Source organism: Pelodiscus sinensis, chromosome 7, assembly GCF_052426305.1.
Source record: "Pelodiscus sinensis isolate ZL-2025 chromosome 7, ASM5242630v1, whole genome shotgun sequence".
Taxonomy (NCBI): Eukaryota; Metazoa; Chordata; order Testudines; family Trionychidae; genus Pelodiscus; species Pelodiscus sinensis.
Genome location: NC_143058.1, coordinates 36252081 through 36278669, shown reverse-complemented (window position 1 = coordinate 36278669; position 26589 = coordinate 36252081). Strand labels below are relative to the sequence as shown.

At 38.4% G+C, this 26589-nt stretch overlaps 1 protein-coding gene across 4 annotated transcripts in view; it reads right to left on the bottom strand.

Moving 5' to 3' along the window:
- Nucleotides 1–26589, bottom strand: part of SLC4A10 (solute carrier family 4 member 10) — a 302923-nt gene that overhangs the window by 94735 nt on the left and 181599 nt on the right. For 3 of the 4 annotated variants that reach the window (XM_075933502.2, XM_014569435.4, XM_006114839.5), the window contains exons 6-7: nt 16378–16566; nt 1996–2087 (exon numbers count right to left, since the gene is read on the bottom strand). In XM_075933502.2, coding sequence (XP_075789617.1) covers nt 1996–2087; nt 16378–16566 — 281 coding nt within the window. The remainder of the gene's footprint in view (nt 1–1995; nt 2088–16377; nt 16567–26589) is intronic. The other variant, XM_075933501.2, reaches the window with a different exon arrangement.

Below are 26589 nucleotides of genomic sequence, written 5' to 3'. Positions count from 1 at the left end.
AAAATATGAATATTAGTTTGTACTAATTAATCCTTGAAATACATGTATCAGTAAACAAAAGTATAATAGTGATAGAGATGCAGCCATGACCTAACCATGCCTATTACAAGATCAAGAATACGTATTCCTGTTCATCCAGAAATATAATTTATGCCATCATGTGCCTAAAGTGTCCGTCTGCTATGTACATTGGACAAACTTCTCAGACACTTCGCCAAAGAATCAATGCACATAAAACAGACATCAGGCTCTCTCACAGAGAGAAAGATGTTGCGTGCCATTTTAGCCAGACTGACCATTCTCTCAATGACCTTAAAACATGAATATTGATTCAGAGAGATTTTAACTCCAGACTTCAAAGAGAAGCTTCAGAATTGTCATTTATGCTTAAATTTGATACTTTATGTGTGGGTCTCAACAAAGATGCTAATTATCTCACCCATTACAAAGATAGCTTCCCAATTATCACCCCTAATGTCATTACCTCACAGACACTAACCTTCCCCCCTCATCCCCACTCTGTTCTAAAATTCGATTTTTCAATTTTATATGTGTTCACTTTTTTTTATTGTATCACTTTGGTATATATGGTCATGCCAATTTTCTTCCACAAATTGATCTGAGGAAGTGGGTCTGGCCCACAAAAGCTCATCACCTAATAAACCATCTTGTTAGTCTTTAAAGTGCTACATAGTTCTGTCTTTTTTTTAAACAAAAGTATGTCTTTCTAAGTAGTAACATTTTTATTCAATGTTGTTTTAAAAGTATTAATTGTAATTAATTGTATTAATTGTAAAAATGTATGAATTGTATTAATTGCAAAAATGTTACAACTTAGACATACTTTTGTTTACTGATACATGTATTTAAAGGATTAGAACTGGTCTCCAGTTTGAATTACATGTCTCTGCTGTAATTAAATCTGCATGCAACCAGTGCAGCAAGACATCCAGAATGAAGTCTCTCTCTCTCTCTCTCTCTCTCTGATGCAAAAGGTCCTTTTCATGTCTTTGTTTCATCCCACATAGACAACAGTATTGCCCTTTTTAATGGTCTCCTCGCCCTTGCATGCAAAACTGACAGACTTCAGCTGGTACAAACTGCTGCTGCTAGGATTCTGTCTGGCACCAGATGGAGTGAGCGCATAACTCTAGTATTGACTCAATTATTCTGGCTGGCAGTCAGATTCCACAACAGATTCAAAGTGCCATTCTTCATTAACTCTGTAAATCACTTTAGCATTTCAGTTTTATTCACCTTTTCTGATTTGCTCAACTCTTACTCACCCAAACAACAATTGAAGTCACCTGTTGCTGTCATGCCTATCACATGACTGTAACTAATGTGCAAGTCTGTTTTAGGCATGCACCATCTTCTCCAAAGATGAGGCACATTAGTTATACTAAAATTGAAAACTTGCTTATATTTCCCTGCTTTCTATGAGTTTGCCATTAAAAACCACACTACCAAACTATTGTACAGCTTGGTAAAGAGATGTACAGCTTGGCACTGAAATATCTTGGCATGACAAATGCTAGGAAGTTGTAGATGTTTTACAAAAGACAGGCAGAAACCACAAAAATAGGTAGAAAAAGTGTGTTTTACATTTATGTGTTATGCCCACAAGAGAACACATGCTAAGACTGAATGATAACCAATCTGAATTACTTTCCTGGTTAGTCAGCCCTTTACTCATTTCTGAGATCTCTCACTACAGTTTGTTGTCTCTTTGCAGTATTGTGAAATGAAAAGTGTGTCTAATCTCCTGGAATGTGATTTCCTGCTAGCAATGCTTTAAAAATGTTTTATTGGAAATGTTTAAAAACCTTCTTTCTTGTAGGTGCAACATATGTATTTTGTGGCACTGACATGTGGCAATTTATAATATTGACACAAAACACCTTTAGAGCATTCTCTGATTAACACAAACCACTCTTTTTATGTAAAATGTCTACCTGCCAGTCAGAAGGTACTTTTCAGTCAATAAATGCTTACCTTGCTAAAGTCAACAGTGCTGTTTTCTCTGCTCACATCATTTTTATTTTCAATGCAGGCGGGAGCAGACTGTGGAGAAACAATCTGACCTGCTAAAAAAATATACTGTTATTACAGAATACTAACAATTATTTACATTACTAAAGAAGCATTCTATGACACAAGTGTTAAAATTAAATTAGAGTATCACATATGTTTCATATAGCATATTTATGTGAATGTAGGATTGGAAGTAAAATTAAAGACTTATTTAAAATAGACAAATTCTCAACAGACAAAATATTCATTAGCTGCAGCTAGAGATAGGAGAATCCATTTTAGAAAAATTTAAACAGATTTTTGGATCATTCACACAGCAACATCAGTTGGGAATTGTTACTCTATTAAAATACTAATTTAAAAAACAGTCCCACATCTATTAAGGTAATTTCTTAAGCAATATGAGGAGCTGCCAATTTTAGGTTTCGGTCCTAGACACTTACCCATGTGATTTGTAAATCAAAAGGACTCTCCATGTGCATATGTTTGCTCATGTGTGCTAATTGACATTGACTAGCATGACAACCAAAACTAGAATAAAGTGTCTCATTATGAAAAATAAATTTACTGAAATTTAGGATGTCCAAAATATATATATATAAATTGTCACATAAGATAGTGAAATGGAAAACCAAAGTTTTTTAGTGATGAAATCTCCAATAAAATCCACGGAAGAAAAAACACAAAATATTTATAAAAATTAGAACTTCTTAAGACAGAAGAAAGCGTTCAAACATAACTCATAATCATGCAAACAAACACATACATGACTTCTCATTGAGGTGCTATTGATGTTAATGAGATTACTCATGAATGAAGTAATAATACATGGGAGTACATGTTTGTAAGATTAAGCTCTTAGACTGATGTGCTTATAATAGAGTGGTCTTGAGGAAAAATGGCTTTTATGGTCTTATATAGACTATCATAATGAGTACTTGTGTGTGGTTCTCAGCCTGGTGTGACTTACAGCATTTTCCATCTTCTTTTGAATATCACCTTTTGGTTTTCTAGTCATAATCAATTATCTATTCATCTTAATTGAGTTGAGTATTCTAGCCATTTAAGAAGAGGCACAAACATAATTACTTAGAAGTTGTTCTGCAGATCTCCAAAACAAACAAAAAAACAAGGTATAAGGCTACAGGAAACTCATTTTCTTGTAGGGGAAACCTCACTAAGCATAAATAATAGCATTGCATTAAATAGTCAGGTTTTGCCATTGAAGGTGCAAAAAGAGGAGAAAGCAACAGAAGGAGGGCATGTGAGGGATAAAAACATCCATCTTTATATTTAAAATGTATTATAAATATATTGTGGACACTCAGGTCTCTCTGGAAGAGAAGAGAGGGAATGGGAAGGAAAAGAAGTGTTCAAACACAAGCCGTTCCTTTGGGTTGATTGTGAGAGTAATAGTAAATCCTATCTCAAATCAATCTATAAAATTTAAAGAATTTGGAGAGAGGGGGGCACAAGTAAGTACCGTGGATGAAAAATGTTAGACTGATTGGGTGGGAAGTGGCATGTCAGAAAAGGAGAAAGTTGGGGAATCTAGCCACAGAAAGAACACTCTGGGCATCTAAGGGGGGATGTAAAAGGAGGCCTGACATCTGAAACCCTAGCATGATACTGAGAGAGATACTAAAGTAAAAATCAGGAACATTTTGAGAAATAAAGGGCCAAAACTTACAAGGTATTAACACCCAGATTTTTAAACGTATTTAGGTGCCTAAAGGAGGGACGTTAAATTCTGAATATTGAGTAATCAAATAGTTGATGCAATTTGCATTGACTATTCAATTAGTCAATGGGCACCTCCACCTTTGAAGTGTAGCAACAGGCCTAGGTCTGTTGCTACACTTCAAAGGTGAAGCACTGCGGGGAGCACAGCCAGCGGGGCAGTCCCCCCCGTACCCCTGTGCTCCCCGCAGCATTTCAAAGCAGCAGTGTCGCATGGAGCCCCCAGTCAGCTGGGGACTCCTGCCTAACCCTGGGCTCTATACAGCACTGCCGCTTTGAAATGCCCCAGGGAACCTGGCATCAGGCTCCCCACAGCATTTCAAAGTGGCAGCACCGCATGGAGCCAGGGGTCAGCGGTGGAGTCCCCAGCTGATCCTAGGCTCCACGCGGCACTGCTGATTTGAAATGCCATGTGCAGCATAGGGTCACTCCAGCTGGCCCTGAGCTGCAAGCGATGTTTCAAAGCGGCAGCACTGTGTGGAGCCTGGGGTCTGGCCACGTTGCACTGCTGCTTTGAAGTACCCTTTCTTCTCCTTTCCCCCCCCCTCCGATGCCTCTTTCTGACAGAGGCAGCATGGGGGCAGGAGTGACTTGTTGACTATCCGATAAGCATCCCTAGCCTAAAGATGCAGTTACTTAGATACTCCAGAGATAAGCAGCTAATCTTAGGCACTCTTGAAAATCCCCATATCATCATTAGGTGACTAATTCTGACCCTAAATACTCTCAGGTGCCATTCAAAAAATGCTAAGCAACTTGCAGGATCAAGTTCTGCAGGAAAGCTATACAAGTATCATAACCCTAGACCAAGAAAAATCGTCCAGCTTTCTGCCACAATCAATGAGAATTCCAATGAGAACTGGCAGGCACTATCTCTTGAAACAGTTATTGGACAGAAAATGGGATTTCCACAAAATGAAGTTTTCCATAGGAAAATGGATATATTTCTAAAACACATTTGAAAATATTGCAATTTGTGATGGGATGAGAATTCTGATATGTGATGAACTCTATTCCAGACAGACAGACAGAGAACTCAAGCAGATGAATCTAAACAAGCAGGTTACAATTCTGAGATATTTTATTCTACTTTCATATGATAAAAATCACTGGATTATTGTAATTTGAAAAATTTCCCATAATACAAGCATTTTAAGAGAATTCTAATCTCTACAAATATTTCATGGGAACATCTACAATTTTTCTAAACGATTCTCCCACGACTAGTTGCAAATATTTGGTTACGAATGGGCAAGCTGTTAATTAGCAGCCATTCAATTTGCCAGTCTCAAAATTAAATAAAAAAAACTTCATACTATATATTACTGCATTTTACTATGTATTAATGGATTTTGACATCAGGTTTACTAGCCACAGTATTATACTACATTTATTTTGGAGCATAGCCCTCCCAGACAATAGTGTTCAACTTCTTTTGATTAGAAAACCATTGTTTATATGAATACAACTTCTGTACCATTCTGGTGATTTCAGTAATGTACTATAAAACTCTCTGGTGATCCTGTGCTGCCTTTTTTAAAAATATTATATTAAAGTCAAATGCACACTTGAGGAAAGGCCCAGCAAAAAGCCTCTGCGCTTCTTAAGTCACATTTTAAGCTCTTACTAAGTGCTAAAGGTATCCTAAATACAGTTGGGCTTTGTGTGGACATGAATGAATTTCACCCTAATAGACTGCATGAAGAATAAATACAGTATAATACAAAAATCTCCAGTGATTTACATTACTCAGGGAAGAATTTCATAACTTGGAAGCATATGTAACATAGGAAAGAGGGATACTGCAAAATGTCTAGGCCAGATTCTGCATTCAGTTATATCACACAATCCTAATGATTTGGTTGGGATCCTAAGGGTACAAGAGAATGTACAATTTAGATCTGTAACTTAAAAACAATAATCCCTTCAAATTCAGGGAAATAATGCTGTGATAATTATGTGTCATGGACTACTTCATTATTTTTCTAGGCAAACAGGAAATGTGTATTATTACAGATACTAGCATCCACGTTATGTATGTGTGTGAGAGAGGGAGACACAGAGACAAAGAGAGATCTTAACCTTCTTCATAATTTAGTATTTACATTTGTATTGCTAATCCATAAAATGAAAACTGAAATGCAATTCTTTAACTAAATTCTGGACCTTGTACAAAGATGAAGTAAATGGGAGGAGAGATGTTTGGCAGGAGAAACAAAATCATCCCTCCAACACAAAGAACATGGACCCACTGTGCAGACTGTTATAACTGCTATAGTGCAGATGTATATTTTTCACACAAGTGTATGCCTACTCATTGAGTTGAGGGAGGTGATTCCCAGTTCTAAGAGAAATATCTGCTCCAGTTCTCAAGGAGCAAGAGAGTGTTGCTGCAGCAGTACAAACTGATGGAGTGACTGCCTGCCCCAAGCATGTACCCATCCAAGACCCTAGGCATATATTTGGGATGGCTAGTCCATCCCACCACTTGTGCTGCCACAGCTACATTCGAGGTCTACCTCTCTTTCTCCATGGAGAAGGGCAAAAATTTAAATATCTAAATTTAAAAAGGTAGAAAAAAATTACAGGAATTACAGACCAGTGTACGTAACTTTGATATCTGGAAAGATACTAGCACAAATTAGTAAATGATCTGTAAGCACCTGGAAGGCAATGGGGTGATAAGGCATAACCTTACTTAGATGAAATTACTAAAATGTGTGTACAATCAGTTGAAAGACTATATTTAGAGATTAGTTATTCAATGGTTCCCTATCAAACTGGGATCTACTGGAATCCCACAGGAATCAGTTCTGGGTCCAATGCTATTCAATATTTTCATTAATGACTTGGCTAACAATGTGTAGAGTATGCTTATAAAATCTGCAGACAACATCTATATGGGAAGAGCTGCAAGCACTTAGGAAGACAGAACTAGAATGTAAATTATCTTGACAAACTGGAAAATTAGTCTGAATTCAACAAGAGGAAATTCCCTTAAAACAAGTGCAAAGTATTTCACTTAGGAAGGAAAAATTCAATATACACCTACAGAATATGGTCTACCTGGCTAGATAATAGTACTGCTGAAAAGAATCTGTGGACATAGTGGATCACAAATTGAATGAGAATCAGCAATATGATTCAGTGCAAAAAAAAAATCAAACTGAGATGTATTAATAGTAGTATTGTACGTGAAACCTGGGAAGTAATTATCCCAGTTTACTTGGCACTGCTTAGGCCTCAGCTAGCATACTGTGTTCAATTCTGGGCACCACTCTTTAGAAAGAATGTGTACAAACTGGAGTTTCCAGTGAAGGAGCTTTCAAACTTGGGGTCAGGACCCCTCAGGATGTCATAAAGTTATTATATGGGAAGTCATGAGCTGTCAGCCTCCGTCCCAATCCCTGCTTTACCTCCAAAATGTAATGGTGTTAAAAACACACTTAAAATATATTTAATTTATAAAGAGGCCATGCTTGGAGGCTTGCTATGTGAAAGGAGTCACCAGTACAAAAGTCTGAGAATCAACAAAAATGATAAAAGGTTTAGAATACCTGACCTATAAACTGGGCATATTTAGTATTGAAAAAAAAGACTGGGGGAGGGGGGGAGAAGTAAGAGTGAGGGAAGGAACCTGATAACCATTTGCAAATAAGTTAAGGGCTGCTATAAAGAGGTTGGTAATCAGTTGTTCTCCATGTCCATCAAAAATAGGAAAATAAATTAAAGGCTTTATCTGCAGCCAGGGAGATTTAGGTTAAATATTAGGTAAAGTCTGTGTTTATTTGGTCCTGCCACAGGACAAGGAGTTGAATTTGATGACTTTTCAGGCTCCCTTCTAGACTTCAATTTCTAAGATTCCATGAGAGATGCAGTGAATATGAATTCTCAAGAGGGGAACCCCACCTCCGAGTCAAAGTGTAGACAGCCTCTACCCCAGCTAATGTAATATCAATTTTCAATGGACTGAACATTTAACTATTGTGCCTACGAACTCCCTATGGGAACAGAAATGCACGCAACAGGAAACACAGGCCCCACTCAGTATGTGGAGTTTCTGAATGGCTTCTATTCTTTTTGTATACTGATACAACACTTTATCTTTTATTTGCACATATGCTAAAGCAACAGGGAAACAAATGATTTCATGACACTCTTGGCCTTCATTCAAGTAAAATAGTAAGTTGCTAGCCCTCAGAGCTGAGGGGAAACTCAGAAAATACAAATCAAGTAGACCCTCTAAGCCGAAGATCCACTAGCAAATAAAGAGAATGCCATGTATTTAATTTGGGGGGAAGGTCTGACTTGTTATATTTGAACACATAGGGTTGGCAGTATTGTGATTTGGTAAATGGGAATGGTGGGAACAAGCCACAACTGTGACCCACTAACCACAGCAACAGTCACATTCATGCTGCTGATCCATGTTCTGTCTTCAGGTAGAAGAGGATGATTCCATTGCTCCTCTAGAGGAACACCTGCCTATCTCTGTCATGCCAAACACTTTTCTTTGTACTTGGTATTTATTGTGCAGGGATGAGGGGCAACCAGAATTTCATTCTTGGAGTGCAGATAGAACTCTTACAAACCTAATGATGGTATCAATGCCTAGATATGTACCACACATTCCAATCATTATAGTCTTGTATTTGAGAAGTCATCAAAGATAACTGCAGATTTTCTAAAGCATGCATCTGTCAATCAACTGTAACATGCTCTATAAGTAAAATACTCAGCATATACACTAAGGAACTTAAACATTTCAACAGATAAACTCATGTTTATATGGGCTGTAGGTGTTATTTAATTAAAATGCCAACACCAAAACAATGAAATATACTTCATGATTTTATGTAAAAATGATTAGCTTTAAAGATAAAAGAAAGATTTTAAAAACACATACAGTAGATAAACATGCTCAGATTTCGTTATTTCCAAAATCTGAGCATGTTTATCTACTGTATGTGTTTTTAAAGTCTTTCTTTTATCTTTAAAGCTAATCATTTTTTTACATAAAATCATGTAAAACACTTAAAAAAGACTTTAAAAACACATACAGTAGATAAACATGCTCAGATTTTGGAAATAACAATAATTCACAATAAAGATTCTTTCATGCAAAACCAAGCCTATTATATATAAAAAGAAATTAAAGTGAGATCCATTTTTATATTGCATTGAAACATGCTTATATTAAAAGATATTTGAGAATTCAGTATTTTGAGAAAACTTACTAATCACACCAAGTAAAAAATCAGAGTTTCAGAAAGAAAATTTAAGTTAGAATACACTACGGCCTTCCAATATTTTGGTATTCAATATTATATTGTTTTTATCCGGGAAACCTTGTCTTTATCCAAAGAAAGGCAAAATCTACCACAATAAGCACGGTAACCACAATAAGCACAAAAGAACAAGGTATAACTAACAGAAATGAAGGCAAATCATATATGGGGCTTCATAAACCCTAAATATTTACAAAAAATACAACAATCTACAGTATTCCTTTCCATTCATTAGTGCTTCACTGTTTTGGGTGTCCAATTCAGGGCCTTTTACCTGAGACTTTTTACTAGTTACCAACTTTCAGATCTAAATTGACTCACAACTAAGGAGACTAGAAAGCAAAGGTATAAATAGTAACAATGTATTAAGTAAATTAGGGTCAGATTTTGGTCAGAGTATTATAAAGTCAAATGTAGTTTAAAAATCAGCTTTTAGCTACAGTATTTGTAAGGAAAATATATTCTTAACCACCATGAACTAACTGCCATTCCCATTGTACCTAACAGCTGAGGGTAGACTTTGTTGCCCTTTGAAAATACTTCTTATGAGAAGAAGCAGAGGAAGCCAGATTATGAATCTTCATAACATTAGACATGAACCTCATGAAAATATGTTTGTGTTTTCATGCACGTCTAAGCAAAATGTTGTGGTTTGCTACTTTCTCAACTGATATAAGAATATGTGTTTATAAAGTAATGATTTCTAGTCTCAGATATTCCATCTTTGTTCCAAATAATGACCATAAAAATGTAGGATTCTCTTATGAAATTATTACAGTATTTGATAAAGGCCTTAAATATTGATTAATAGCCTACAGGAAAAAGTTGCATGCTAGACGAAAACATGGATGTACATTTCAATTGATCTGAAACCCAAGCAAGATACATTTTTATACTACCTCTCAAACCTTCAAGGAGCTTACAGAACCCAAAGGGTAGGAGATGAGGGAGGTACAGAGATGAGATGAGCCTGTTAGAGACAGACACAACAAAGACAGAGCAAAATAAAGAAATATAAAGATGAATGACACAATTGCATATATGTAGATTATACATTTAATCATGGGTACAAGGAACATAATGGAGAAAGAAAGAACAAATATTGGGTGACAATGTTTAAGAATTGGGTGAGCCTTATATCAATATCATGAGAAAGCTGTGGATAATAAGACTAGAGTAAACTTAGCTTGAAAAGACTGCATGTCAAATATGAAATACAATATTAGATCATTTAATTTTAAAACACTATTGTTGGGTCCAGCTGTATTGGTTATACAGATAAAAAGAAATCTATTAAGAATTTGATCCCATATTACATGTGCATCTAAAAACTCTCATTTAAGTTACTGGGTGTCTTGAACAGGCAAGGAATATAGGATCAGAATCCTTAGAGCCAATTTCACCATTGGTGTAAACAGAGGACTCTATTGACCTCAGTGTAGTCAGCTTTATATATGCACTGAATTTAGACAATGATGCTTAACTGCAGATACAAGATGATGAAACTGGCATGAAAATAACGTAAACACACAACACGTGGAATAGTAATTTATAATCTCAAGGCCAAATTCAAAAGTGGTACATAAATCAGACCCCTTTACACTAATGCAGCAGCTCCACTATATTCACTTACATCCATTATAGCAAGTACAAGGAGATCAGAATTGATTAAATTTGCAAGCTAGGGAGCTAGAAGAAGGCGTAAGAAGGCATACGGTAAAGTAAAATAGAGACTACTTTGACTTACACGTTATGTTACAGATTCCCTACCGTGCTGATTAGCAGGGAATATGATAGTTACAGCTCCACAAGGTCTTATTTGTGTAAAATTTAGAGGTGATATAAATTGAATATTGATAAATGGGTGTGACTGACTCCATCTCAGTTGGTGTAAACAACACACATAGGGAAAGAAGATGAAACATTGTGTATGTTAATGTGTATGAAAAGGACTATTGTAATGTACACCTTCTTACACTAACTGTTAATTACTTGACCTTCTACATTTCTTTCCTCACCTGTTGGTCTGTAAATTACAGCAGCAAGAGGTTTCCCAATTCTTACATCTGGGGTTGTGATTCTCATCTCAATGAGAAAGGAATCATATATGCATATTAGCTCTGATCAAGTTAGCACACTAAAACTGGAATGAAGTTGCAGCAGTGCAAGTGGTGAGAGGAGCTAGCTGTCCTGAATACGATCCCTTCTGAGAACCTAGCCATGTACTAACATTGGCTAGTCCTTGCTGTGACTTGTGCAGCTGCAGCTACATTAGCACAAGTCTTTGCTCAATGCGAGTGACAACAGGTACATCTCCAAATGTAGAGGTTAAAGGTGTACCACTAGTCAGAACCGAGGGGTGGGAAATTGCAAACATTTTTGAAAACTATTGTTTACATTTACTATCAGAATTATGTCATCATCTGATTTTGTTGACTAACTATACTATCATGAAACTCGCATTACTTGTTCTCTCTGCGTGAGCCTGATGCAACAAAAATGTATGTTTACATTCTGCATTGCAGAAACCTGTACAAAAGTGCAGAAGCCTCCAGGAATATTTGTTACCATTCCTTAATAACACAGAAGTGGTGTATCTAGTCAAAGCTAATCTTTTGGAGATATGCCATCATCTTGATACATAGGTAATTACTTATATAATTCTCAAACATCAGGATGAGAATTCTATTAATCTCACTAAAAATATGTATTACATAGCATTCCAAACACAATCTGGAAAAAAAGACTCAGTAATAGCAAAAGATAATATATTTTAAAATCCCACTGGCTTTAAAAGTATTTTCTCTGAAATTCTTTTCCACCCTCCATTCTGGGCATTCAGTGTCAAACTAAGCCTTTTTAAAAATAATTTTTGCTGTTGTTATGCCAAATTTGAGTGTCATTTTTTTATTGGAACATCAAAAGCAGGCTTTTAATTCTCACAGTTTTGATGCTTAATGAAAAGTGAAAGTTAAACACAGCATGGCAGCATTAAAAATGCATGGTAAATCCATAGCATCCTGACATTTTAGCCCTGAAGAGGATGTGAAGAAAAGCCATTATAAACAAAAGATACTACTAGTCTATACAAAGAAAATTAAATAGAAGGTCTGAGAGATTTACACAAAGAAGAACAGAGGAAAAACATAGGCACAAATATCTTCTAGTAATACCATCCTGATGGTCTAGAGAGGACACAATAGGTTGTCCCCTACAGGGGATGAGAGTTTGAGTTATGATTTCAGGCCTTTACTTCCAAGATACCTTAGGCTGGGCATGCTGCCAAGCTAGCATTTGCAGACACCCAAGAGAGAAGGGTTTGAATGGTTAACTGCACCAAGAAACTGGCATAGGGTGGGGAAATGGTATATCTAAACCATCTTTCCATGTCCCAATCCTGAGCCTAGTGGCTTTATAAGTTACGTTAGTTGCTGCAGTCACACAGCAGTATGCCATCTTTACACTGTTTAAGGATTCCCTTATGTTAGTGTAACCAACCGGGGTTTAGAAAGCATGGACCTTTAAAACCACATCCAGAGGCATAGGAAATGCTGTTTTTTCCAAAGAGGAGGGGGAATCAATGTAGGGAAAGTTTCAGAGACATCAGCGTTGGCAGCTCCAGACAAGGGCCCTATAGTGAGTAGCCTCTCCCATAGCAAAGCAGTTGAGAACCCGCCCAAAGTTTAGGAAGAACAAAGCGGCTGACCAGAGATGTCCCAGGATAGAAGCCTGGACATGCACCACACCTGGAATCACCTGAGAAGGACAAACCAGACCCAGAATCACAGTCACCCAGTGCTGTATGGGGCTGTGAGAAGTAGAACATTTCTCTCCATTCATCCCTCGTTTAATAACTATTTCCTTTACCCATATTTCTTGTACTATTGGGGAAGTATGGTGCATGTTTACTCTGAGGGGGGAGGAGAGGGAGTTACTCTGGAACGTGCGCCCCAAGGGTGGAAGGAGGGTTCCCCACTGGAGCAGCCTGCAGAGAGGACTGCACCTTGGCCACAAAGGTGCTAAAATTACACCAAGAAAAACCTTCACTTGCCCTCTTTGGGCAGATTCTGGACTGGTGGATTTCCACTGTCTCAGCAGAACATGGGACAAGGTTCTGGGACAAAGGTGTGGCATTGCTATATTTATTTCTCTTTGATCATCACTGGATCAGAATTGATGGACTCTGAAAAGAGCTGCATCCCTTTCTTCTTGGTTTAGAGACATTCGGCCTGTGAGGACTAGAAGAGTAAAAGGAGAAAAATGGAGGGGATCACTAAGACTGCCTCAGGAGATCTGTTTGTTCTCCTCAGAAGAGATGACAAAGCTTTTGTGTAATCAAGCCTTTGCTCCAAAAAGTATACATAATCATAAAATAAATTATACAGCTATTTTAACAGGATTTTGAGGTTGTGGGAGAAAAAGGCACTTTCATACCTTACAATTGGTTATAACATTTTTACACTCATACAAAGTATATAAAGCTGTCCTCAGGAAGCAAAGACTTTTTTTTTTACTGCACATGCCTGACATTACTATAAGGTGTTTTTGTCTGAGTGCTAGGTGTTGTTGGGGGAAAGGTTACAACAAATTTAGTTTACTGAACTTTAGTTTTTACAGTTCAGTTCTGAGCCACCATTCTAATGATAAGAGCGCCTTCACAACTGCTCTAAGTTTTAAAACAGACTTCTAAAGAGAAATTATCAGCTTCAGCCAGCAGGAAAAGGCATACATCATTCACAGACTGCAAGAACTAGATTTAGCCCTCATCTTACTTACATATGCCGGAGAGTAGGGGAACAGAAAGCCCTAAGGGAAAAGGCAAGTCTCTCAAGCAGGTGTTGTAGTTACAAAGAAAGGGGTGTGTCTGGGCATTTTGCTGGAAAAAGGCAAGAAGTGAAAGCTCAAACTTCTCAAAACGGGCCATCCTGTCCTTGGGCAAGGCTCTAAAGGCAGCCAAACTGCCAAAGACATGTGAAAGGCCATGCATGTCATTTAGTATCTTAGGCAGCATTCTACAAGAAGGAGGGATGGATAGGAGCCGATGAGCCTGAGACCATGTCAACCTACTCAACAGCTCTCTGCTTTCCGCTCTCCACTCCCCTTTTCTTTCAAATGGAGCACAGAGATAGCAGCTCCCACTACAGCATTCAGACTGTTATACTAGCTGTGGCACAGCTGCACTAGGGCTCTATGGCCATCAGGAGAAAACCAACCAATAAACCAATCAACCAACAAATGGCTTTAGAGCAGAAGATCTAGAATAATTTTGTCCTTTTCTTTCTAAGATGTGCTAAAGCTAAAGAAGAAACACATCAAATTTCCAATAATCTGAACATACACAGGGTATCAATTTAATAAATATAGAATCAGAAGTAAACATTTCAATAAAGCTCAACTTTAACATGGGACCTTTTTTCTGCTTTGGAAAGGCAGACAAGGAGAGTGACAGGTTAATGGACAATCTTATTTATCTTGAAACAGATATCTTGAACTGCATTGGACTGCTAAACAGCATGCTTGGCAGTATCACTATTACTTGGGCACAAAGATGATTTGCCTTTGTATAAATATTGCTAAGGATATTTTTACAATTTTAAAATGAATATAACTAAGATAATGAAAATGGTCTGTGCTTCTCACACAAGATCAGGAAGTTCCAATTGCTAGATCGCAGAGCCCAGTTTACAAAGCACTTAAGCATGTATATTTTTCTTCAAAGCAGCACTTAAGTACATGGACTTCAGTTGGAATTAAGCACAGGTTTAATGGCAATCATAATATGTTTAATATCTGTCCTGGACACAGGTGTTTTCCTTAACTGGGGATTAAATAAGACTCACATGGAATCTGGACAAAATTAGGATATGTAGGGTTTGTTTGCTACCCCATCTTTAACTCATTGGCAGGAAAGATTCCTGAACTGGGACTGGTCACATTTCAACAGCTCTCAGGGCTTTTTTAGCAAGCATGGTCTGGAGACTAAACAGCATTACTTCCCTACTGTTCATTTGCTAGGGAAGTCCTGAGAATTCCCTAGTTACTGATTGCAGCAGGGATGATGGAATGCAGGAACAGTGGAAAAGTTTCCTCCCACCCACAGCTGAAATTGAGACTCAGGAACATTAAAGCAATAATTTTGTTAATGTTCACATTCATATTCTGAAGAATACTTATTTAAAGCCACGAACAAACTTATATTAACATGCACAGAAAGTTATATTAAGAAAGGAAGCATAATTGAAAATGGTCTATTTAGCCTTTCTCTTGTGCACGCATGGAAAATAGACACAAACTTCAATTAAAATGGGGATTCTATCCTACCCGCAAAATAAATTATTTTCAATTCCTTATTCCATCACACAGAAATTATCTTCCTGTTTAATGTCCTCTTCAGATGAAATTACATTCAACCTTCCAGGTCTAAAATTCCCACCCTAAAGAAGAATTTAGACTTGGAAATCTTACAGGGCCTCCACTCAAGGGTAGTCCTGCTTTGGAAAAAGAGTAGCTCTACTGCATTGTGAATTAGAAGACTCATAGTGTTGGTGCAGGTCAGAAGCCAGGGCAGAAATTTTAGGTTCCATAATATCCTTGGAATATCTTGTGCATAACAAATTATCACCATACTGCTTTGGTCTTTTACTCAAATATATGATCATATACTGATTAGTATCACAGCTGAAGCGTATCTTAGGACATGTTTACACGTCAAGTGGGAAGGTGTAAATTGCACCAATTTGTGCTAGCTATCATTGAGTTAGCATGCTAGAAATAGTGTAGCCTGTTCTTAAAAGTTTATCATAACCAAACTGTTTCCACTGAAGTACTGCATTGCCTTCCCTCCTTTTTTCTCCCTTGTAATTCAAGTTTGTGAAAAGTAACTCTATAAAAACAACAGTGTTGGGATCTATGTTTATTTTGTCTCAACGGCTTTAAATTTATTAGTGAAAAAATAGGAACTTTATCCAACTGCCAGCACTGCAAACTCAGCCTAAAAATCTAAAAGACAAGTTAATTTCCTTTAACTTCATGCATCATCATTTAGCTCACTCTATCAGTGACGTTGATTCTCCATAGTTAACAAGAGTAAAAAGTAGTAAACACATAGCCCTGTAACAAAATAGAACAGCTATGTCTGTGAACATGTGCAAGGGGCAGCTGTGTGAAATAAAAGCTGACATTGTTATATAGCCCCTTTTCAAATCAGAACCACACTTTGACTTCTGTGGATACAGCAGCAGGATACATTAGGCTCAGATGGAAAAAATATAGACTCTAAAAAGCTTCTGAAACATAAAATAATACGACACATTACCATTTTTGTCCATGGAGTGAGGCTCAGACTGTTTCTTGCCAATGTCAGCAAAGGATCTGACAATTGGAATCCTGTTGCTTAACTTCTTCTGATTTTGATGGTGGTGCTGCTTCAGTAAAGCTTCATGTACTCTGTGACGAACATCTTCACTGAGCTGCCCTGAGCTCACTTGTTGGTCAAGAATCATATCTGAAAAACAAATATACAAATCTAATATAATGAACAGAGAGAGGAAATTATTTTATTAATTAATCATTATGATGCTTAATAATAATATATGCAATTACAAGTGCAGGACCCGGTCTTGTATTCTCTACTCCAGAAAAAAATTATTATATCAGGCAGCTTCCTCCTTCGCACTCCTTGGGCTAAGCAGCAGTGACACTGAAAGCAGAAGAGAGACAGGCTTCTTGCTTTCATTTGAGGGCCTAGACCTGGCACTGCATGGACCACAGCATCTAAGAGCTGAAATTTCAAGGAAGTCCTACTCAGCCTCGGACCAGAGTATGCCCAGTGTAATCTTCAGGAAATTTAGGTGGAAAGCTCTAACATGTTTCCACTGAGCATGGGTGGTCTATAGGTTGGCTAGTTGCCTGGTTTACAACTGGAAAGTCAAGTTGAAAAGAAGATTTGACATTGTCCAGTCACTACTACCCAAAGTCTAGTTACTACTGTCAGTGAAGGAACGGTATAACTACCCAAGCCAGCCCCTAATCAGCCAGGGCTGCCTCCTACATGCATCAGGTGTCTGTAGCTTCTAGTCCTGGCTCTGAGGGCAAGATCCTCCTACCCCATGTTGTGGGGCCTTGAGGAGAGGAAGAGGCCTGAAGGGAGTTCCAGCATGCCTGCTGGAGTGTCTGGTTTTCAAATATTACAAAGTTGACTACCTAGTGGGCAACAATTTTCAAAAGCTTATGCTGTGTCCAAATCTGGAAACTTTTTCCTGGGGATGAAAAGTTACCAGCATCCACCTCCATACCAGATTTCTAGACTCTGGTCCAAAACCTAGAGACATAGAGGTTTACAAAGCAAATATCCCCAGAATTTTGTAATATTGGCAAAACAATATATTTTTCCCAGTCTTATTTTTGGAAACAACTGATATACTGTGTCTTAATATTTTTCCAAAACAAAATAAAACTCTGAGGAACATATCTGCCATGAAAAATGCCAACCATAAACTTTTAGAAAAAATCAAAGAAATATCATGTTGCTTCTTCATTAACAATTGTTTTCAGATATCTGTTTTGGAGAATTATGAAATTTGGATTTTCTATTCCAAATCAGAACATATACATTTGTAAATCTCAAAATCCCCACCTCCATTCTGTAATACTAGCTGCTTTAGAAGAAGTTGCAAGGAAACCCTGCAGTAGTCTGTTGAGAAACGTAGCCTATGCCTACACTGCAGCTCTTTTCCAGGATACTGGGAAATTTTTTTTGAAAAAGCGAACACGCTCTTTTGCCATCACTGTAAACCTCATTCTATGAAGAAGAAGGGATGTGTTGAAAGAGCAGGTTTTTCCACAATTTTGCACCATGTAGACATGACAAATTTTGGAAAAGCCTCTTTCCAAAGAAAAGCGGAAAAAGATACGCAAATTGTGATTTGCATTTTGCATATCTTTTTCTACCTTTTCTTTGTAGTGTAGATATAGCCATACTGTCCCCATAAAAATGTCTTCCCATTTGTTACCAGGTACCTTGTACCCACAAGAATGGGGGTTGTATATTTTACACAGACAGACACACACACACACACCCCACCCACCATGAGTCTGGATGGCCAATTGTCCATAAAAAAATGACATTTTTTAAAAATCCTACTGAGTTGTGGCCCCACTTATAGCAATTAGTTCCATGGGCTAATTATATATTTGTAGGAAAATGCACTTATCAGTTTCAAATTTGCCATCTTTCAATTTCATTGAATGTCTTTGGGTACGTCTACACTACAACGTTAATTCGAACTAACTTAGTTCGAATTAGTTAATTCGAACTAAGCTAATTCGAACTAACGGAGCTAAACTAAAAAACTAGTTCGAATTAGCGTTTTGCTAATTTGAACTAGCGCGTCCACATTAAGTGGACCCTGAACCAGGCTTGAGGATGGCCGGAAGCAGTGCCGGCAGGGCATCAGAGGAGGACTTAGAGTGTGGAGATGCTGTCTCAGGCTAGCCGAGGGCTGTGCTTAAAGGGTCCCGACCCCCACCCCGGACAGACAGTTCTCTGGGTGCCCCGCTTGCAAACAAGTCCTGGCTTGGAGTGCCCAGAGTACCCACACTGGGCACATCACAGCACTCGGCCATCAGCCCGGCTGCACTTGCCGCAGGCTGCCATCTGGGGAGAGGGGGCAATTGGGGGGCTGCAGGAGAGCTTCCACCCCCAGAAGCCCGCAGAGTCAGCCTAGTCCTCCCCATCGGGGGCGCGTACCCCATTCCTCCCTCACCTCCTTCCACTTACCCTTCCCTAGCCCCTCTTCTTGATGTACAAAATAAAGGACAATTGTGTTCAAAAATGGAATCTGTCTTTATTGAACAAAACTGGGGGAGACTGGGAAAAGGAGGTGGGAGAGGGGAGAGCAACTAAAATGATCAGTGGTTGGGAACAGGTCCCATATGAAGAGAGGCTAAAGAGACTGGGACTTTTCAGCTTAGAAAAGAGGAGACGGAGGGGGGACAGGATAGAGGTCTCTAAAAGCAGGAGTTGGGTGGAGAGGGTGCATACAGAAAAGTTCTTCATTAGTTCCCATAAAGAAGGACTAGAGGACACCAAAGGAAAGGAATGGGTAGAAGGCTTCAAACTAGTAACAGAAAGTTGTTCTTCACAAAGCAAAGAGTCAACCTGTGGAACTCCTTGCTGCAGGAGGCTGTGAAGGCTACAACTAGAACAGAATTTAAAGGGACGTGAGATCAAGTCATGGAGGTTGGGTCCATGGAGTGGTATTAGCCAGGGGGTAGGAGTGGTGTCCCTGCCCAAGGTTTGTGGAAGGCTGGAGAGGGATGGCACGAAACAAATGGCTTGGTCACTGTCTTTGGTCCATCCCCTCCAGGGTCCCTAGGGTTGGCTGCTGTCGGCAGACAGGCTACTGGGCTAGATGGACCTTTGGTCTGACCCAGGACGGCCATTGTAAGCTCAGGGCTCAGGGTCAGGGGTCTCAGTGGACCACCTTGATTTTCATGCACACCTGCTCCTGGGTGGCCAGGATGGCAGCTATCCTGACCTAGCTGGCCACTTTCCTGTGCCTAGTGCGGAGGTCGTGGATGAGGTCCATGATGTCCGCACTAGACCAGGCGGGTGCCCAACTCTTGCAGTCCTGGGCAAGCTCCCGGGAGCCGCCAGCCTGGTCCCGGGAAGAGGGGGAGGGCTGGGGGGCATCGGGTGGGTGGCTCGATCCATGCCAGGTGCAGGGTCTGCTGGCTGGGTGCTGGCAGGCTTGCACCTGGCACGGGCACCATAGCCAGCCCGTGCCCCTTTAAGGGGTCCCGGGCCGGGAGGGGGGCAGACGAGTTTCCCTGGTGCTGGCCAGAATGGCCACCAGGGAAACCTGGGGAGGGCTAGCCTCCCACTAGTTCGAATTAAGGGGCTACACAGGCCTTAATTCAAACTAGTAAATTCGAACTAGGCTTAATCCTCGTGGAATGAGGATTACCTAGTTCGAACTAAGCGCTCCGTTAGTTCGAATTAAGTTTGAACTAACAGAGCGCTAGTGTAGCGCCTATGAAAGTTAGTTCGAACTAACGGACGTTAGTTTGAACTAACTTTGTAGTGTAGACATACCCACAGTTCTTTAATTTTGAGAGACAGTAAATACAATTTCCTGACTTATCTTCTTTAAATTATTCATTATATTATGTAAGTTTGTCACATTCCTCTTATTCATCTCATCTCTAAAAGAAATGGTACATCTCCTGCATTCCTATACCTGCCAAACACTGGTCACAAGTTAGGGTGGAGTCCAGATGGCACTAATTGTACCCATCCCACAAAGAACCATGTTTCTCCTACTGAGCAAAGAAGCATACCCTGTTCCACTAACTCTTATCCCCCATCACAATACTTGTAAAAGTACTTTATGGCAGCCCTGCACTGCTGGCAAACTGCCTTGTAAAAAAGCTAGGGTATGAATCAAGAATCTGACCTTAGGTATCTATTTTGCAAATTAGCCTGTCATTAATATATGAAAATACACATTTTCATGTAATTTGTCATGGTCCAAATCTTGAGGGAAGGTTTTTGTTCCCTCCTCTTCTCCCATGCAACCACACAAGATCACAATCTTGCTCTATATTATTAAGCAATCCACTGATGATGCTTTCAATAAAATAGAAGAAATAAATTTCAAATAAGAATATACAGTAAAACTAATATCAGAAAAAATTGAATACATTGGGATCCAGTTCTACAAGCAGATCCATGTGCTCATGATGAACCCCGCTTTCTGGAAGGGATTTGGGCTTTAATATAGTAAATGTTTATGCCGATAGGAGAATGAAAAAATTCAGCACAAAATCCACTAACAGAAAATATTAAGAATTGTTCATTTGTAATGTGAAAGATGCTGTTGAGTTGATATATAATATGGGAGGGGGGCGAATCTTGTTGGCAACAGTAGTAATGCTTAGTAGCAAAAAGGAGGGTGGAGAAATACAGACTAGAGCAAATAAATCTGCAGCATTTTAGCACAAAATGTCCTTGCATATCCATTAGGAGAAATCGTGCTACACAGAAATGATGATATAATGAGCTGAGTCAGAAACTTGCTGTACTGAAAATTCAGACAGCTCTTGAGTCTGTTCTCAAGACAGGTTCATATCATCCTGTAAATGCAGTGGTGAAGCAAGCAGAGCAGAAAAATAAATAAATAAAAAATAGATATTTCATAAGCAGAGACATATTTGGTCAAGTCTTCGACAAGAACTAAACAACAAAAAGGATTAAATAAGTACTCTGGTAAAAATTACTCTAGTAAAATGCATAGAGAAATTACAAAATGCATCCTTCTTAGTCTTTTTTTTAAGAAAAATTCAAAATAACTTTGATTTCTATGCTATTATTTTATGTTTAATTTCAAGATGTCTCCCCATTCAGACTCATTTAAAATATACTCCTTTAACACTGTCTATAATGCAATTATGTGATTAAGAAACACTTAAAATAGAGTAAAACATTAGACCACTTTATGTTAGATCATGGATTAACAACCATATAACGTAGAAGCCAAAAGAACAAACAGGCTCAATCCTTCTCCAACTGAAATCAAATACAATATCCAGATCGACTTCATTGGGAATAGCATCAAATGAAAAGAACAAATATGTACCATTAATATGAGTGAAGTCAAAAGCCTTCACTGGGAATTAGACTGGGCCCTAAATTATTATTAATTACAATTATTATGACCTTAATTGTTGAGATTTGCAGAGTCACCTAAGGGATTTGGACTTTCCACTAAAGAAAATAATACCTTAGGCAGCTTTGAAAATTTAAGCCTACTGAGTCCAAACCTGCCGAAGTTCCCAACCAGCAGTATTGAGGTCCTGAACCATGGGTAGTATTAGACTCTACATTTGCTGTTGAAGACAACACAAAATATTCATATAATTCATATCTTTCCCTAAACTGCAAGGCAATCCAACAGTTCTTTGTACTGAAAAAGCTATAATTTTCTACAGGCTTTAAACTCTCACTTTCCTTAAAGACAAAATTAGCACCTCCCGTGTCAGGGCGGAAAACAGGGATATTAAAAGCCTTCATTCTGTTCTCAGAGAATAGAACAAAAAAAAAGAGAGAAACTTTGCTCTGGAGCAACTCCACTGTTTTCACTGGAGATACAATGAGATTTACACTGGAGTAACTGTGAGCAGTACTTGACCAACTATCTAATTTTTTTTACTCTAAAATAGCAGCTAAAATCTATTAGACACCTAGAACCTGTCCCCTGTACGAATGAACAAGGAAAGGTGGAAGCCCAGAGAGCTTTTCCCCACTCCTTTTTTCTCTGCTGTGCAGTATCTGAGCATAATAAAAGTCCTCAGGAGCAGAGGGACAAATTCTTTTGGTGTAAATTGGCCCAGTTTCATTGATTTCAAAAGAGCTTTGTCAGTTTACAGCAGCAGAGAATTTGATGCAAGAAACACAAGAATGCCACAGATCTAAAGAAGCTAGCTCAACCTTTAAACCTGCCATTGTGTGATATAGTCAATCAAAATGTGTGAGAAATATGGAATCCTTAGGTTTTGTTGTCTGTCATGTCATAATCAACAGATTGTAAGAGTTTATTAAACTCACAACCTATTTTTACAGATATATTTTCTATATGTGAATTCAGTAAACCAGTGTTTCCTTTTGAAAAATGGAAAAGAAAATTCTTTCTTGAAAATCATACAGCTTCCCTGCATGGATTGTCAGCAAAATTTGAATCTTGGACATAGATCCAAAACCCAGACCTCTACCAATTGAGCTGTTACTTTCTAGTTTAGTCAGCCACTAGAGGGGGATGAGACACACATATTTCCAGTGAGTTACACTCTTTACTAGATAGCAGCAGAATGTTGGAGATCAGGATTTCTGGATTCTGTTTCTGGCTCAAGGAAAAGTGTGTGTGTGCGGTTACAAACAGATTAGCAAAAACAAAGATTTGACATGTTCCTCTGAGAAGCAGTCTAGGTGAGTAGATTAGAAATCTAGGTTCTTTTCTACTTGCCCTCAAATGGATTCTTTTCAACATCACCACTATTGTTATGTAAAATGGGGGAATGATACTTGCTACCTTGGAGAGTAGGAAAAAGATGAGGTGATGAGGTAATATTTTTATTGGACCAACTTCTCTTGGTGAGAAACTGTAGGAGTAAGACTACTATAGGACTAGGGTCTGTTGCTTTGCTCAGTAATAAGTGCAATGAAGTCCACAGAAAGCATAAGTGAGACAAACTCCTGGCTCATAGAGTGGTGAGAATATCAAAACTGCTCCTATGGTGCCAGGAAATTCAGGGCTGTGTCAATGTGACCCCATGCATCCAATAAAGTATAGAGATAACGCTTTTTTTCCATTAGCATATTAAATATATATTTTGCAACCCTAACAAATGAAAGCTTGTGTATGTTGGTTCTGGTCTCATACACAAAATGAAATCAACTGAATTGAACTGAGCTCAAGTTTCAACATCAGTCAGGTAATTTTGGAAATATGAGAGATTCCCTAATTCATAACTACTGTGGAAAACAGTAGTGCCAAGTCACTGGAAGGTTGCTAAGCAACATGAAGTTAACCCATAGACAAACACAATTTTGCCAACCTGATGAAGGCGTGCAACTGGAGGTGATCAAATGTTAGCAAAAGCAAAAAACCAGGTTGGCGAAAGAAAGAATTAAAGACAAAGGCAGTGCCAAAACTGAGTTAAGCAGCTTGTTCATCAAATGTCATGCTTGTGTTAATGTGCATCATTAAAAAAAATTTCTTTGCAGGTATTTGCTGTCAAGGGAAAAACATCCATTATATATAAAAAATAACTAATATGACTCCACCACAGACTGAGAAACAGTTTTTCAGTAAGGAAGCTGTCTATGAAACTTGCATAAAATGCACCAAAAAATGAATGGAAGCTGTGGCCTAGAATTAAAACAAAAAAAATCAAAATTTGCATAAATTGAAAGTTCAACATGATACTACCAATGACAGTGAAATGCACATCCATAAGATGCTGAGGGCCTGCAAAGCCCAATGACCTCACTAACAGAATTGAACAATTACACTGAGAAAATTCCAGCATGAGGAATATGTGAAATCCCTAAAAAGTATAATGGTAAGTGTATGGACTAATGTTTGTAAGAGTAAGAAAGATCTAACTATCAATACTGAATTTGAATTTACAGAAAAGTTAAAAAACAACATGTGCAGGTTACTACAAAATGATTAGACAACACAGAGGTCATGTTGAATACATCACTTATTTGACGCGGACTGCAGTTTGCCTAAAACCCACTGAGAACACTAAAATAAACTGCAAAACTAGAGATTCATGCAATAAAGAAAGTACCATTTCTAAAGGTTGACCAAAAAGTCTTTGAGCCAAACCATAGAAAATTGAATCATATGCTGAGTGCTAGAACTTTCTTGGTTCATTCAGTGGTGCATCAGAAAACTAGATGGTAATCTGAGAATTTCACAAACCCAAAGGAACTAAATACAAATACAAAAAGAGAACAGTTTTATCTGCCAATTTAAACTGAAATAATGGGAAGAATAACAAAGTAAAATGGTTCTCTAAATTGGGTGTTGCAGCAATCTTCTGGCTAATACCTCTTGAAAAGACAAGTTCCAAAATATACTATTTAGATGACAGATTCTTGAGAGGTTTCAGAGGAGTAGCTGTATTAGTCTCTATCTGCAAAAACAACAGAATCCTGTAGCACCTTAAATACGAAGATTTATTAGGGCATAATCTGTTAGGGTACGTCTACATAGCCCCCTAGTTCGAACTAGGGAGGCTAATGAGGGCGACCGAAATTGCTAATGAAGCTTGATTAGCATATTCCCGGCCGGTCGCCATTTTGGAAACTGACTAGCCCAAAGTAACTGCCCACATCTACACGCTACAGAGAAGTGGGATTCTGAGATAAACTCCTTAGTTCAAATTAACCATTAAACCTCATTCTACACTTCATTAGCAATTTCGGTTGCCCTCATTAGCCTCCCTAGTTCGAACTAGGGGGCAGGGGCGGATATAGGGCAGGGCGAATGGCGCGGCCACCCTGGGCCCCGTGCTTCAGAAAGCCCTGCGCATGTGCCGTGGCACCGCTGCACATGGCGTCACTGCGCATGCGCCGTGGCAAAGGGGGGGCCCTGCGGAATTATGCTGCCCGGGGCCCCGCAAAACAGTCATCTGCCCCTGCTAGGGGGCTAGTGTAGACATACCCTTAGTCTCTAAGGAGTCACAGGACTTCTACTAGATGTACCCTAACAGATTATGCCCTAATAAATCTTCGTCTTTAAGGTGCCACAGGACTCTGTTGTTTTTGCAGACAGAGACTAAGACTTCATTCGGGCATATGGTCTGCACTAGAAGAGATCAATAGACTAATACAGTTCAAAGGAACTTCTGGTAGAGGAGTGTATAATGACTATATATTAGTGTGGGAGCTACACCAGATATGAATGACAGAAGGCTACTCAAATATAGGTAACAGTGGTTAAAATTGAAGGAAATGTCTCTTGCAGTCTATTTGAAACTGGGGTGAACTAGTTTTCAATGAAGGAATAAAATCTGAAAAAGAAAAATTAATAGCAACATGTTGTAATGAATAGCAACAATTTTGCTAGTTATAATCAGTGACATGTCTTAACAATTAATAGCAAACTGAAAAATGCCAAGATCACACAAAAATCTACACTGCTTGATGTAAAAATTCATCTCAATAAACCCAGATAGTTAAAAATGTATACTTGCATATAGAAAGAGTCTGAGGTTACATCCTGGATGTTTAACATGTAAATGAATAAAGTGTTTATTTTTAAAAGTCTTGGTTAAAGTAGACAAAAACCCTTGACCACAATCTAGCAATGCAGATTATGTGAAATTCCTTCAAGGATAAAAAAATTGTTGTTGCATTTCCAAAAGTGTAATTTGAAGCAGAAATGTAACTCAGACAGCAATATTTCTAATGGCAGATATACTGTCACAAGCATGTTTGCATAATACAGTCTCCAGCCCACCCACCGCCAAGGTCCCCTGAAAATAAATATATATAACAATTTTACTAGTTACGATTAGTGACATGTCTTAACATAGAATTATATAGAAAAATTATACTTAGTAGGACTATTAAAATCCTATGCAAAGTTATTAAAAAGAAAGAACAGAAAGAAAATACAGAAACCAATTATGTCTCACAAAGATAAGGACTTAGGTTAATGGAGGAGTGTTAATAAAAGCAAAAGTCCATAGTGCCCTCTAAATAAAGAAAACAAGTTTTGCAACACAGAAAGAAGTATCTGAATGATGAATGTGAATGTCATTTTCCGGGCCTAACAAAATCAAGGATAAAAGGCAATACTGCAAGTACTGAACAATTTTCTGGAGAAGATGACAATGAACAAAAGAACTTGTGAAACCAGAGTAAGGATGGGATTGACCTGTTTATTCAGGAGGATGCTGAAGGTACCAAGGAACTGTATATTTAATTTACTGTCAATATTCTCCAATACAAGCA